This window comes from Nicotiana attenuata, unplaced genomic scaffold, assembly GCF_001879085.1.
Source record: "Nicotiana attenuata strain UT unplaced genomic scaffold, NIATTr2, whole genome shotgun sequence".
In the NCBI taxonomy this organism is placed as follows: Eukaryota; Viridiplantae; Streptophyta; class Magnoliopsida; order Solanales; family Solanaceae; genus Nicotiana; species Nicotiana attenuata.
This window is the reverse complement of record NW_017673676.1, coordinates 100,729-114,936: the sequence shown is the minus strand read 5'-3', so window position 1 is coordinate 114,936 and position 14,208 is coordinate 100,729. Positions and strand designations below refer to the sequence as shown.

Here is a 14,208-nt window from a genome sequence, read left to right as displayed (position 1 = left end):
GGCCAAGTTTTTAAAATCAACTTATTTTGAATACTTTTCTCAAAAGTACTTTTGATGAAAAACGGTTTGTATTTGGTTAAGTAATTTGAAAAACACTTCTGAGCAGCAATTAGTGTCTGGCAAAGATCTTAAAAAGTGCTTATAGCCTGTTTGGCCAAACTTCTAAAATCAACTTATTTTGAAAAGTGTTTTCTCAGAAGTACTTTTCAAAAAAGTACTTTTGGTGATAAACAGTTTGTGTTTGGCTAATTAATTTGAAAAGCCCTTTGACCAGTAATTAGTATTTGGCCAAGCTTTTAAAAACTACTTCTAAGTGTATTTTTCTCAAAAGTATTTCTCAGAAAAGTATTTTTGAGAGAAACTACTTTTTTCTGCTTCTGCTTCTACTCAAAAGCATTTTTTTCCTAGCTTGGCCAAACACCTCAATCTTTGAAAAAAGCACTTTTAGCCACTCAAAAAAGCACTTTTTGAGCCAAAAAAAAGCTTGGCCAAACAATTCCTTCTACTTCTACTCAAAAGTACTTTTTTTTCTTCTAAAAATTTGGCCAAACACTTCAACTTTGAAAAAAAAATACTTTTTTGAAAGAAAAAAAAAGTGATTTTGACTTTGGAGGAGCTTGGCCAAATATGCTATACCAGTTGAAAGAGAGGTAAAGTTTTTTTTTTTTTGGTTGACATGTATCTAACTATGCTCTTAACTTTAAGAATTGCACAATAGCATAATTTTTTGGTTCCAACAATATACTTATTCTTTTAAAAAAATCAATCCCCACCAGGCAGGGTACATGAATGGCTTCTAACCTGATACAATCATGAGTAAAATATCATCTTAGGATTTAAATGACATCCTAAAATGATAATACAAGATGAAGTATTAATAAAATGAAACAATAAAAATTGATTAGTGGAAACTGCAACATCCAACGGGCAGTAAGATTACTGTTATCTCCCCACATTATGGAGCATCCTTATCATGCTAACAATCAAAAATTCCATGGTTAACTTTTTGTTGGACATAGAAGCATGAAAGATTAAAAAATTCCTTTAGCTGGCAGCTATTCAAATGAGTACAAATAAATAGCCCCAATACTTTTATTTGAACCGGTAAACTATTTCTTTGTTTAGTACAACTCTATTTTTTTCTAGCTATGCCAATTAAGATGTTTTTTGAGTATTTCCATCTCGGCAAATCTAATCTACATGAAGAAATAACCACAAAACACTGTTGATCCCAAAAGAAAGTAAGAAAACAGAACCAAGAAAAAGAAAATACAAGGGCAAAGTGAAATCTCAGCTGGCTAGCATGCCCCTCTACTTAGCCACATATACCAAATAAGAGATATTAATAATTTCCAAGCACAACCTTCAAATGATTCAACCATTAACAAGAGAATGGACCAAAGCCAAATGCATAGACCTTTGCATAACAAGCCCCACTATTTAACAGACGGAAATCACATTTACATGACTGAAAATCACTAAAATCGTCAATGAGGAAAAGCAATTAGGTCATTGGTTTATCTACTCAATGATACAACTGGATTACATAGAAAGAAAGCCAGTAGAACACTTTAGCAGATCATATGTGAAGCACAGGTATATTGTTGGTTCCATTTCGTGAATGTCTCCCCAATGTTATAATGGCTCGTGCCATTTCTTTGTCAGCCTTGATTCTTACTTTTCTTTTCTCTACTTCTTAACCAAAACATATATTACCACTCGAGGACTGCAACAATCTGGATGCCACTGGTTTTGATCTACACGGCCAATAGTGAAATCCTCTGCAGCAGCTTGTAAGAAGTACTCAAGGATAGCATCTGCCACAAGAAAATCACATGATATATATCTATCTCCAGACCATCTTAGATTTAGTAATATCCAGAGTCTATACCGTTCCGGAGTTCTCCAGCTAAAATAACTGTTGTCTGAGTACCAGAGAGGTCGAGAAGTGTTGCTAACAAATCCATGACAGCTCCCTCACTATAAATTACATCTGATCCAAGTACTGAAATACAAATATATTCAGAACATGAAACAGTAAACTAAAATCAAGGATATGCAAACTGGACAAGTGACCAGAGACCATCTACCTGGCCTTTGGAACATGAAAGAAGAGAAAGGGGATGGAATGCGAGCTATCAAGCTGAGTATGTGATTTTTTTAAGTAACAGAGAAATCCCCTAGGGCTAGCTGGCTCGCAGTTCGAAACTAAATGGATAATGGATCAGTCCCTCTATCCTTCTCCACTTAAATACAGACTTTTATCCTTGACAGGATTCAAACTCGTCTGCTCAACCCACACAACATACGCTACAGTCTTACATCTGAACCAAACCCTGAGGGTCCCTAGAAAATCTTTTGGCATGTCAACGTAGAAAACATTGAGGTGGTGTCCCATGTTTTGCTATGGGTAGAGGGAGCTGTGAGAGGATGCAAGGCTGTAGGTAAAAACATCCATTTCCTTTGCAAGATTAGGTGGCAACATTGTTTCATAAATAGGCAAAATTTGACCTAAGTAACTTTACGGACGAGTCTTAATAATTAAAGCATCAACAAATTCTCAACAAAAAAAAAAAAAAAAAAATTAGAGCATCAACAACCCATATATGCTCAGTAGCAATGTTGGACTGGTCTAAAACTGATAGCACGAACAACCTATATACACCTACTTGCTAACTCAGACAATTCTAAAGCTGATAGCATAACAACCCATATAATGCCCACTGCAACTTTTCAAATGAGGTTTTGATTCTGGTCAGACCTTGTAAGAGAGCTTCTCAAGAGCAGGAGTAAAGGTCAAAACAAACTGATTCATTTGCAGCTGTCATGCAGCCACTTCACATCCTTATTATTTATTTTTTTATTTAAAAGGAAAAAATAAAATAAAAGTAGCCAATTTACATATATCTCTATATTGAAGATTGAATTTTCCATATATTGATTTTAAAAGGGGGGATGTTACCCATTTCGCCTTTCAAGATTGCTCTTTTCATGGATGATGTGAGCTGGCTGACCTCTCTACCCAGTAATTAGTGAAGCTAATACATTAGAAGCCTAAAGCCAACATATGTCTCAACTTAATAGTAGCCAGTCTTATACACAGCAAGATTTCAAGTTTTATCAAACCTTCATTCTATAAGGCTTCTAATCTAAAAATAAAATAAAATACGGATAATTGACGAGAATTCTGGAAAACTAAAACTAAAACTTCAGTGGTTAGACAGTTAAATAGTATATGGAGTAATTGAGTCTAATTCACCTCCTCCCCAAAGAAAAAAAGAAAAGAAAACAACAATATAAAGCAATGTATGACAACACTGCGAAGGGCAACTAAACAACCTCAGTTATAAGAATATGGTATTTGATTATGTATTGTGAAGAAACTGCTATAGGGAATGAGACCATCTCAGATTGTTACCATAATCTGGGAAAGGATCGTTCATATCATGATCTAACTCATCTCCCCATGTGAGCTCATTCACTGTTGCAGAACCTCTTACATCTCCATACAAATTAGCCTCTACATTTTTCTTCAGTAGCCTCAGTCTATCCGGGAGGTCAGTGAGAATAACTTGACCACCCAAAAGAGCTGCAATGCAGCTGGAAACATTGTATGAGAAACTTAATAAGAGAATTGAACCATTTAACAACAGTATACTTATGCCATGTAAAGTGAGTGATTTAAACATTTAATTTCCACTACTAGATACCAACATAAATTTGTGAGCAAGTACTTTACTTTTTGCACATGCCATGCCTTGTTTCTCATGCACATTTCGGAGACAAGAAACTACAATAGGAACTAATCCAACATTATTTTGTTGGAACGTGCAACTGTTTCAAACTCTTTGACTGCCATCCACTAGCTTAAACCAGTAAAGATTGGAAAGTCATTTTGACGAATCAGATATCAACAACAAACCCCGTGAAATCCCACAAGTGGAGTATGAGAAGGTAGTGTATACGCAGACCTTACCCCTACCCTGGGGAGGTAGAGAGACTGTTCCCGAAAGACCCTCGGGTCGAGAGGATGCGAATCAGATATCAATGTCATAAAATATAAACAGCATTACCCAACTAATCCACAGCCAGAGCCCAACTCAACGACCTTCTTGCCTTGAAGATGAATTCTTCCTGATTCTACAGCGTGCTCCAAGAATTTCCCAAGGACCACTCCACTATCCCACATTACAGAACCAGTTACTCCAGGAGTACCCTGAAATACAAAATACAGCTTGGTCGTTAGAAATTTGATGTAGAGAGAGAGAGAGAGAGAGAGAGAGAGAGCAACCGAAATAATGTCAATGCTTTACCAGTGCTAGGAGATCACATTGTTTCACAAGCATTTCAACTTTCAGCAGATAAAAACAAACTTTTTCCAGAAAACTAACAGCAGCTAACCTAAATTGCCTCTGGGTCATGTCATTGCCAAAGCTTATTAGTCATCTCATAAGTTACTATTCCAAGTGTCTAACTGACACAAACTTTAGCCAAGTCATCATAATTTTCAAGAGTAAAAGCAGAATATGCAGCTAAAGTTCATATACACTAGGACTAGGTGTTATTTTTTATCACTATACAGTAGGTGTGATCTACTGTGTATAAAACATCTCGAGCTACTGATTCTGATCTTGCCCTAATTCTGTCCGAGAGGTCCATGGTAGCAAGAAGTACAAGTCAGACAAGTGGGAAAAGGGGAGTGCAGGTTATTTGAAGTAATGAGGATTTGATCCATTAGCAATTAACAATAATACCAGTATCTCCTTTGTCCTGTGTAAGGAAAGCACATGGGAAGAATACATACATATAAGACAATGACGTTCAAAGGCAATGACAAGGAAAAGATAACGCTAACAGTGTTGGCTTAAAATTAAGAGTAGGCTGAACTAGATGGATCATAACAGTAGAATTAACCTACAATGATTCCCAAATGAGTATCATACTGCGCCAGAAATGGGCTATGAACTTTTTGGCTACGACAATTACATGTTACCATTCTCAAAAAAAGGGCTATGGAATGAGCTGCACTCCACCAATGGGTTCTTTTTTTTCTTTTTTCCATTTATGGGCAGTTCACATATAAAACATCTAACCTATAGCCCAATAGTTATACCCATTTCGGTCAAAAATTTAGCTTATAGTAGGCACTATTTAGCAGTAGGTCACATATCTAACCAGCGTAAGAAGCATGCAATCTACTTTTAAATCTACATGTTGCATTTTTATAGGTGAACTGCCCATAAATGGGCAAAAAAAAAAAGAGAGAGAAGAACCCATTAGTGGAGCACAATTCATTTTAGAGCCCATTTTGGGCACGGACTCAAAGTACTGTTGAGCAGGAGACGATACTCCTCTGAGTTCCTAAGCTTACTTCTTGAAAACTTTCTAGTTGTGATAGTCACGCATAGAATCTTGAAAAAAGATCATGCCCTAAACTTACACAAGTTTCTCGATGGTCAGATCATGGCTATTTGTCATTGGGTAGTTGGCAGTTTGCTCTAACTGACTTTCCTGCGCTTAAACTTGAATGCTAAATTTAGATACTAGTTACTACCTATGTTGCTCGGACTCTCCGAAAATGTGGCCGGATACGTGTCGGATCCTCCAAAAGTAGTGCATTTTTGAAGGATCCGACACAGGTGCGGCTACATTTTGGAGAGTCCACGCAACATAGGTTACTACTCATAAGATCCTATGCCTGTTAAAAACCATACAACTTGATAATTATGCTAACTTTCATGTGGTAATTTGCTTCTCGGGTATTAACTCTTCAGACTTAGCTCATTCTAAGAATGACAAAATCCATGTTTATCTGGCTCACTCGTTTCACTCATCTTCATGAAGTCCATAAAAACTTGCCAATTGATAAGTCGATGTGGATTTGGGAATTCAGTCTAAGTGGCTGATTATATACCCAAAACAACCAAATATTAACTCAAAACCCCCCATAATCTACTAATCCTAAGTAACCCATTTACAACTTTGTAAGCATAGAAAAAGTTTCTCCCTACAATTTCATCAATTTCTCTCCATAAAGAAAAGAAAAAAACTTACTTTATCTTCACTTGGTCATTAAAGAAATTACTAAAAAGAACCCTCCCCCACCCCCCACCCCCAAAAAAAAACATATGGAAAAAGTACTCATTTTGACCTTAAGCGAGTTAAATCATGAGTAATCCATTAAGAAAGAAAGGAAAAACTATCTAAAACAAGCCATAAATAATGGTGGAGCTATAAATCATGGAAAATTTAAAGTTAACTTGTTTCTACGTATAAAAAGGTACATTGTTTTTCGGAACAGAAAAAAAAGGAAAGTGAATCACGTAATTTGGGACAGAGGGAGTGCACAAACCAGGTTAGAAGGGGACTGAAGAATGGAGAGAGAGCGGCCACAGGCGTCAATAGGGAGCTGGAGAGAAGTTTGACGGGCGAAGGCATTGGGCTTCGAAAACGTGGGCTGTTGAATTCCCCAAAGCAACATAGTCTCCTCTGCTGGCTCTTCACTGTTCACTAATCTCACCTTCCCTCTGTACATTCCTAACTCTTCAACCATCCTCTCTTCCTCTTCCTCCTCGTATGAGTACTCTTTCTCCTCAGCTTTTCCGGCGAGGTTTGCTTCATCTCTTACGATGCCGTCGACGTTCATGGCTCAGTGCTCTCCGCGCTTGCGCTCCTGCGAGAGGGTTTAGAGTTTAGACCCTCTTCGGCAGCTTTTGGGTTGGCCATTTCCAGAAGCGAGTGCACAAATAGCCATATTTCGGAAGCTATTTAAGGAGTAGTCATAATTTGTAATGTTTTAAAATTTAACCATTTTAGAATTAACTTTAGACCTGTAAGACTTTTTTTTTTGTTGATAAAGGTGCCTGGGGGCGCTGATTATTATTAAGCATTAAAACTAAAGAGAGTTATTATAGTGCCGGACTAATCTTATAGAAACAGTCCCTAGTTTGTCTTTACAGAAAGTAGATAAAGCAAATAAAGGTGGTTCACTCCAAAAGTGCTCGCCACACTCGGCATTAGTATGTGAGTTACAGCTGCTCCCAAACTTCGACTAGTGTGTGCGCCACTTGATTCCCTTCACGGTAGACATGCCTAACTTCCGGTTGATCCAGTGCTTTTAACAGGAACTTGCAATCATGAAGAACATTAACATTAGCGTCAGTGTGAGAAGTGTAATGTAGGAGTTGTAGTAATACCTGGCAATCTGTTTCTGCTATAAGCGGCATTCAATTTTTTGTGAACGCAAGTTCCAATCCTTTCAGTAGGGCGATGACTTCAGCTTGGATGGGTGATGATGTCATTGTATGGTAAGAGAATCCATTAATCCATTGACCTTCAGAATCTCTGATGATTCCGCCTGCTCCTCCTTTATCGGAGTTTTTTTGGTGTGCACCATCTATATTGAATTTATATATGTTGTGTGGTGGTGGTAGTGGTGGTGGGGGTCCCATTTTATCAGTGTTTTGGTCATTATTGGGTGTTTGAAATTCTGATTTGTGAGACAGAGAAATTCCATTGCGTACATAATTATTTTCCTGGTATCAATGTGGTGGGAGTCATTATTGAAGAGGTTGTGGTTGCGATTTAGCCAAATATGCCAAAGGATAATAGGGGTTATTATTGCCAAAGGTATGGAAAAATTATTTGGTAGTAAAATGCTCGCATCTGAGGTACAATTTTCTTTTATCCAGTCAAGATGGTTTGATTGTGTTAGTGGACTGATGTTTAGTTGTCCCCATATGTTGCTGTTGATAGGACATTGAAAGAGGAGGTGGTATGTATTTTCCTCTGTACCACAGTGTTTGCAAGAATTATTTTCTATTATGTTTCTTTGGTATAGAACAACCGCAGTTGGTAGTCGTTGGTGTAGTAGCAGCCAAAGGAAGACTTTTAGTTTGTTATGGCAGTGTGGTTTCCATAACCAGATATGGAGAAAAGGTTCCTGTTGTCGGGTAGTCCCTGTTAGTCTAGTGAAGAGATTGTAAGCTGATTTTGTTGTGAAGTTCCCATCCTATTTTTCTTTCCAGAAGAAGGAGTCATTTAGGTGTTTAGAGAAGGGGATGTAAGTTTGTTGTATGATGTCAGAGATCGTATTCGGTAGGTCATATGTTAGTGCGTGTCGATTCAAGTTATTATTAGTAATGATAATGTTAACTGTTTTAGCAGAATCTTCTTCGTTGAGTGGTCCCTCGATTAATTTCTGTAGTGCGTGGCTACCTGTAACCCACCTATCTTCCCAAAGTCGTACTTTTGTCCCGCTTCCACTGTTCAAGGCTATGCCTTTGGAGAAGAAAGAGTATGTTTTGGCAGCACTTTTCCAGATGTAGGAGTCATTATTTTTGAAAACCGTGTGATTTCTTCTTTGGGTGTTGCTATATTTTGCTTTAAGAATTTTTGCCCAAAGGATGTCAGGGTTTGTGTGATCTCCATAGTAGGTTAGGAAGGAGTGCAATATTCTTTCCTGTTGCTTTATAAAATCCCAGTCCACCTTCTCTTTTAGGGGAAGCTACTGTATTCCAATTGATGTGATGAACTTTCCGTTTTTCCGTTGTTGACCCCCATAGAAAGTTGCGTTGTATGCGATCAATATTGTTTCTAATCTTAGCTGGTAGAAGGTTTATTTGCATGGAGTGTGTAGGTATTGTTGAGAGGGTCGATTGTATAAGGGTTACTTTGCCAGATAAGCTCAGTAGATTGGCTTTCCAACCTTTAAGTCTAGTACCCATCCTGTCCAAAATGAATTGGTAATCAGAGATTTTTGGTTGTATGTTAGTGATTGGGAAACCCAGATACTTACCTACATTTATTTTCATCTTAATGTTTAGTGTTGTAGCCAGCGTTGCTTGTTCTGTAGGTGGTACATTAGATGAAAAATAATTTTTGATTTTTAAGAATTAATTCTTTGGCCGGATTGGTGGGCAATAAAGTTGAATATGTTAATGATAGAGGTTGTGCTAGAGTTATCAGCCTCAGCAAATAGGATTAGGTCATCCGCAAAAAGGAGGTGGGATATGGTTGGCCCATTGTGACTTATTTTAACAGGTTTCCAGTTCAAGATATACATTTGGTGGTCAATGCATCGTGTTAGCGATTGCATGCAGATGATGAAGAGGTAAGGAGATAGCGGGTCCCCTTGACGGATGCCTCTTGATGGTTCAAAAAAATCAGTAGGCTTGCCATTGACAATGATTGTGGTTATAGTGGTGGTTATACAACTCATAGTAAGCGTGATTAGGTCCTGTGGGAAATTTAGAGCATTTAGTGAGCTGCTGACGAAAGACCATTCAAGTTGGTCAAAAGCCTTTTCGAGGTCAATTTTTAGCATCATTTTCCTAGTCCGACCCCTATAACTCTTGAATGAGTGAATTGCTTCTTGGACAATTATTGCATTGTCATTTGCTCTTCTTCCTGGAATAAAACTACATTGATTAGGACTGATAATATTGTTAAGAAAAGGGCGAATAAGATTTACGATAATTTTTGTTATAGTTTTGTAAACAGTGTTGCAAAAACTTATGGGTCTATATTGGAAGATATTTTGGGGGTGTTTTACCTAGGGAATGAGAGTTACATAGGCAACCAAGTGTTTGGTGGGGGTGTAGGAATTTGTTGCTCCTCCTAAGCTTCCATGTGGATCTGAACCTGGGATTGTTGTTGCGCCTGTGGTTGCTGGTAGGTCCACTGCATTTGTTGTTGACGTTGAGTGGCTTCTGTGAGGTGGTTTACCATCTCCAATGCTGATATCTCCATGTTCTGCAAGGTTTCCATTCGTACTGCTGTGTGGGATCCCCAATCATGTAGCTGGTTGACGAGGTCTTGTGTGTTCTCTAGGAAGAACTATGCATGTTGCTGTAATCCCACTACATCCAACCAAAGGATCGGTGGTGGGTGATGTAGTATAGGAACTGGCATTATTGGGAGTACTGTTGCTTGGAAGTAGTAGCGTGCTTGGAAGTGATTGTGATGATATGGAGGGTGTTGGTGGATCTCCCTCATATGCGGTGGGTACTGGTGGCGATAGCGCTAGTGGGGACGTTGATGGTATTAGCGATACATGTTGTGGTTGAGGTGAAATGGAGATTGGTTCTTGGTGCTTGGGGAGAGAGTGATAGGGAGGAGATAAATTGGCCGGTTGGAATGGGAGGGGGGGGGTGTTGCTTGGGCTTGTGGGTTTTAAGGGTAAGGTGACTGATGGGAGGGTATTGGGTAAGTGATGGATGTGAGGGGTCTTGGCAGTTGCGTCAGTAAGAGGGTGAGGGTGGGTAGTAGGGAGGCAGTAGGCTTCATAGGTTGATATAATTTCATATAGGGTAGTCTTTTTTGGAGGGGTATTAGGGGTGTTGTCTTTTTTAATATGAACGTGTAGGTTATTGTTGTCGCATGGGGTATTTTATTTTTGTTCTTGAGTACTTTTGGGTGTTCCTTTTTTTTGGTATTGTTGTTATTTGCTGCAGCCAGTATCTTTGAGGCCATAGTAAAGGTAATAGCAGAAAATGTTGCTTTCGTCAATGGTACAGGTGGTGGGCAGTTGGGAGTTTGGGCTGAAAATATAAATAGGTGATTTTTTGGGATTTGATTGTAGCCGGCAAATGAAGGCGTTGGTGATGTGATTTTTGTGTCAGTTTTCTCTTTATCCTGTTTTGGTAGTCTATATTCTAAATCCAGTTGACTAAGGATTGTGAATTGGTTTTTTTTGTGGAAGGATAGTTGACTCTTGAGATATTTTAGAGGTGGAATAGGGAACAAATGCCTTTGTCCCCAAGTTTGGGGTGTTTGTAGGTGTGTGTCATGCCCCGAACCTGGGGAAGCGTGGCTGGCACCCTGTGCCTCATTGGCCCGAGCGAACCACTGTGTAACTCATTCATTCCTTTTGTAACTATCATGGGCCAACATGGCCACGACTCGTATAAGTGGGCAAATGTTATATCAATGAACCATCGTTCATAAAACATGAATACATATGGGCTGTCAAGGCCTCTGACATACTGTACATAATAAACCTGCATCTACAAAGCCTCTGAGATTGTTTGACATCAAATGGGACAGGGTACCTGCCTACCCATAAGTCTATAGGAAAACTCTAACACGATGACTCATAGACTCGGCTGCACTCCGAATGAGGTGGAGTCTTACCAATCCTTCGCTGAATGCCAATCTCGTCTATTATGAGGGATCGTCAAACTGATTCTCTATACCTGCAGGAATGAAACGCATCATCCCCAACAAAAGAACGTCAGTACGAATAATGTACTGAGTATGTAAGGCATGTAAATAAAAATATATAAAGAGCATGGAATAAACATTGAGTAAAGGACTCAACCTGTATGTCTGGATAGCTCTGTAAGTTATAAAATACTTATAATGTCATGCGTATGCGTATAAATGTCATGTAATGCATAGGTTTGTATGTACATAACATCATAAAGCCTCTGAGGGCATCCCATCATATCATCTCAGCCACTGTGGGCAAAATCATCATCATATACCAGCTGATCAGGTGGAGGTGCGTGTATAACGCCATAACCTTTCCCATATCCCATATACATATATATACTTATATATACGCGTATATAATGCCATAACATCATCACGCCTCTGAGGGCGGCCCATCATATCATCTCGGCCACTGTGGGCAAATCATCAACGTATACCAGCTGATCAGGTGGTGGTGCGTATATAACGCCGTAACCTTTTTCCATATCCCATATATATATATATATATATATATATATATATATAAATATATATATATATATATATAACGCCATCTGGTCATGGGTCAATGCGCATGTATAAATGGGTGAAATGCATAAAAAATAAGTAATAATCTCAATATTCTTTTCGAATAAACTTTTTCAACTGCGTATTATTCTGAGACCCATGAGCAGAATATAATAATAATTCTCATGGGGAATCAAGAATATAGATACCCATAGTATTTCTATGAATAGAGTAATTTATGGAAACAGTGCGTTTGCTCGTTTCTTCTGTATAATATGGACCATGCCAAAAGAAAGAAGGTATGGTCTTAACATACCTGAGCCGATTCTCTTGATAATCCTTCAAACACACGTTAATTGCGACAATATGTAACGACGGATCGAAGTAGGAAAAAAAAATCCGTATGAAATGTTTGAACCAATATCGTTGCAATTACAACGTTATCTTTGCCGAAGCTTTCCCGGGATGTAACACTTCAGTTCCCTCGATAGATGAGTTCACAAAATTAGATCCAGTTTGATCAAGATGATTATTAATATGATCGTTATCTACAATGATATCAAAATCATCCATTTCATCTGAAATGAATTTGATAAGGGGTGGAAGTACTTCAGTAGAATCATCCCTAGTTGAATTAGTCACTTCACTTGTTTCCATGGCTAAAGTACTGAGATTGCTAGAAATACTCAACTTAATGATGATTTAAGGGATACAACGTTTCGAATATATCAGCAGTCAATGTGGACGTAAGATGCTAGGCTAAAACAACATTTTGGAACTCCAACAAAGATGTTTGACAGTAAAAACTTGGAAAAGGGAGTACTGTTAGGTTATCCCTGCTTGTGAAGGATTTGTTTTCCTTTCATCTAAAAATGAAACTCATAATTTTCTGAAGGGATAAAAATAACAATGAAAGATCCGCTGCCACGTTACAACCAAAAACATTAAGAGTCATCAACTATAACATATATTGCTGCCACGTAATTCCTTTGTTGGGGCTTTAATTTTTATCTAGTAATCTTTAATTAGTTGGATAATATCTCATTATTTAATAATTAACCAATAACTCACGAAATTAAGAATTATTTCAAATTACTTAAAATTTTACTTATTCTTAATACACTTTATGCACCGTACTATTACGGTCATGTAGTACCATATAAAATTAATACATACACTACTATTTTATTAAACATCCATGTAAAAATACATATATTTTCTCAACTTCTAATTTTCTTAATCTCATATAAAGAGTACAAATTTTCGTACACTTAATTCTTAAAATGGTAAAGAGATAACCTTCTTTTCTTGTGAGAAAATAATTTCTATCTTTACAATAAGGAAAATCTCATCAACTTTCTTATATTATGTGTATAATTTAAAGCATTTTCGAAAGTAGTAATATTAATAACTATATAAAATCATACTTTTAAATATTTTTCTACAATAAATGTTCCACTCAAAATAAATATCATCAAAATATATCTAACGGTATTAATGTTGTTGTTTGTTTAGCTATATCTGAAAGACAAAATCATGATACATAAAAGAGTACAGGAAAGAACGTAGATATGTTATGCAAGGTTAAAAAATTCTTAAAAAGTAATACTCTCTCGTGTCATTTTAAGTTCTTGCAGATCGCCTACTTGCCAAATTATAGAGATAATTCATTTTCTCAAGATGAAAAAAATTTATAGAGGTAACATAAACTAGGATAGAGTAAGTGCCTTTAGAAACTCAATTGTGAGGAACGTCCGAACAACATCTGTTCTCATCCCTAAACAGGTCAAACAAAACATGTATGGAGGCAATAATATAAAGTAGCAAGAAAAAAAAAATTGGTTAATAGAAATAGTAGCATAAACAAGACTCTCAAAGCCCTTATGTCTACATTGTGGATGCTGCTGAATGAGAAAGAATGAACTTTAATTTATAGAAGTCAAAGGTTTTTCTTCGAAGAAACAGGACTAGCCAAATATGGAATAATTATATTTTTCCTTTTGTAAAAGCAAAAATAAATAATAGTAAATATATTGCTTCTCCTTCAAGAAATATGAAATTAACTATGGTAAGAAAATCAGGACAAACACCTAACAAATCTCCCCCTTGGCCTGAATTTTCTGACAAAATAAATTTAATCCACCTTTTTCACATAACCTTCAACAAGTCGCATCTCCAAATCTCCACAACAAGATTTGTCTCTTATACGATTTGTTAGGATTAAAATAATTAGGTATTATGCAGAAGCTAGTAAAACAAATCTTGAACCACGATAAATCAGACATCAAAAGAGAAATATAACAAAAGAGACACAAATATTTAACGTGGTCCGGTCAATTGACTTACATCCACAGGCGAAGACCATACACTATATAAAAGAAAGTAGAAAATACCGAGAGAATTACAAAGAGGCACACATAAGTGGTAGGCTAACACTTGTCCCAAAAATTGTCCTCCTAAACAAGACTCTCAAATACCTTATGGCGA

General features: G+C 37.3%; 1 protein-coding gene across 1 annotated transcript; it reads right to left on the bottom strand.

Annotated features, from left to right (window-relative positions):
• Nucleotides 1–1,288: 1,288 nt before the first annotated feature.
• On the bottom strand, nucleotides 1,289–6,725 carry LOC109217018 (protein N-lysine methyltransferase METTL21A). The gene is made up of 5 exons (XM_019381246.1): nucleotides 6,353–6,725; nucleotides 4,074–4,216; nucleotides 3,419–3,600; nucleotides 1,892–2,005; nucleotides 1,289–1,817 (listed from the first exon to the last, which is right to left on the bottom strand). Exons 1-5 carry the CDS (start codon nucleotides 6,644–6,646, stop codon nucleotides 1,690–1,692), a joined length of 861 nt encoding a protein of 286 aa, XP_019236791.1. The 5' UTR covers nucleotides 6,647–6,725; the 3' UTR covers nucleotides 1,289–1,689.
• Between the last annotated feature and the right edge of the window lie 7,483 nt (nucleotides 6,726–14,208).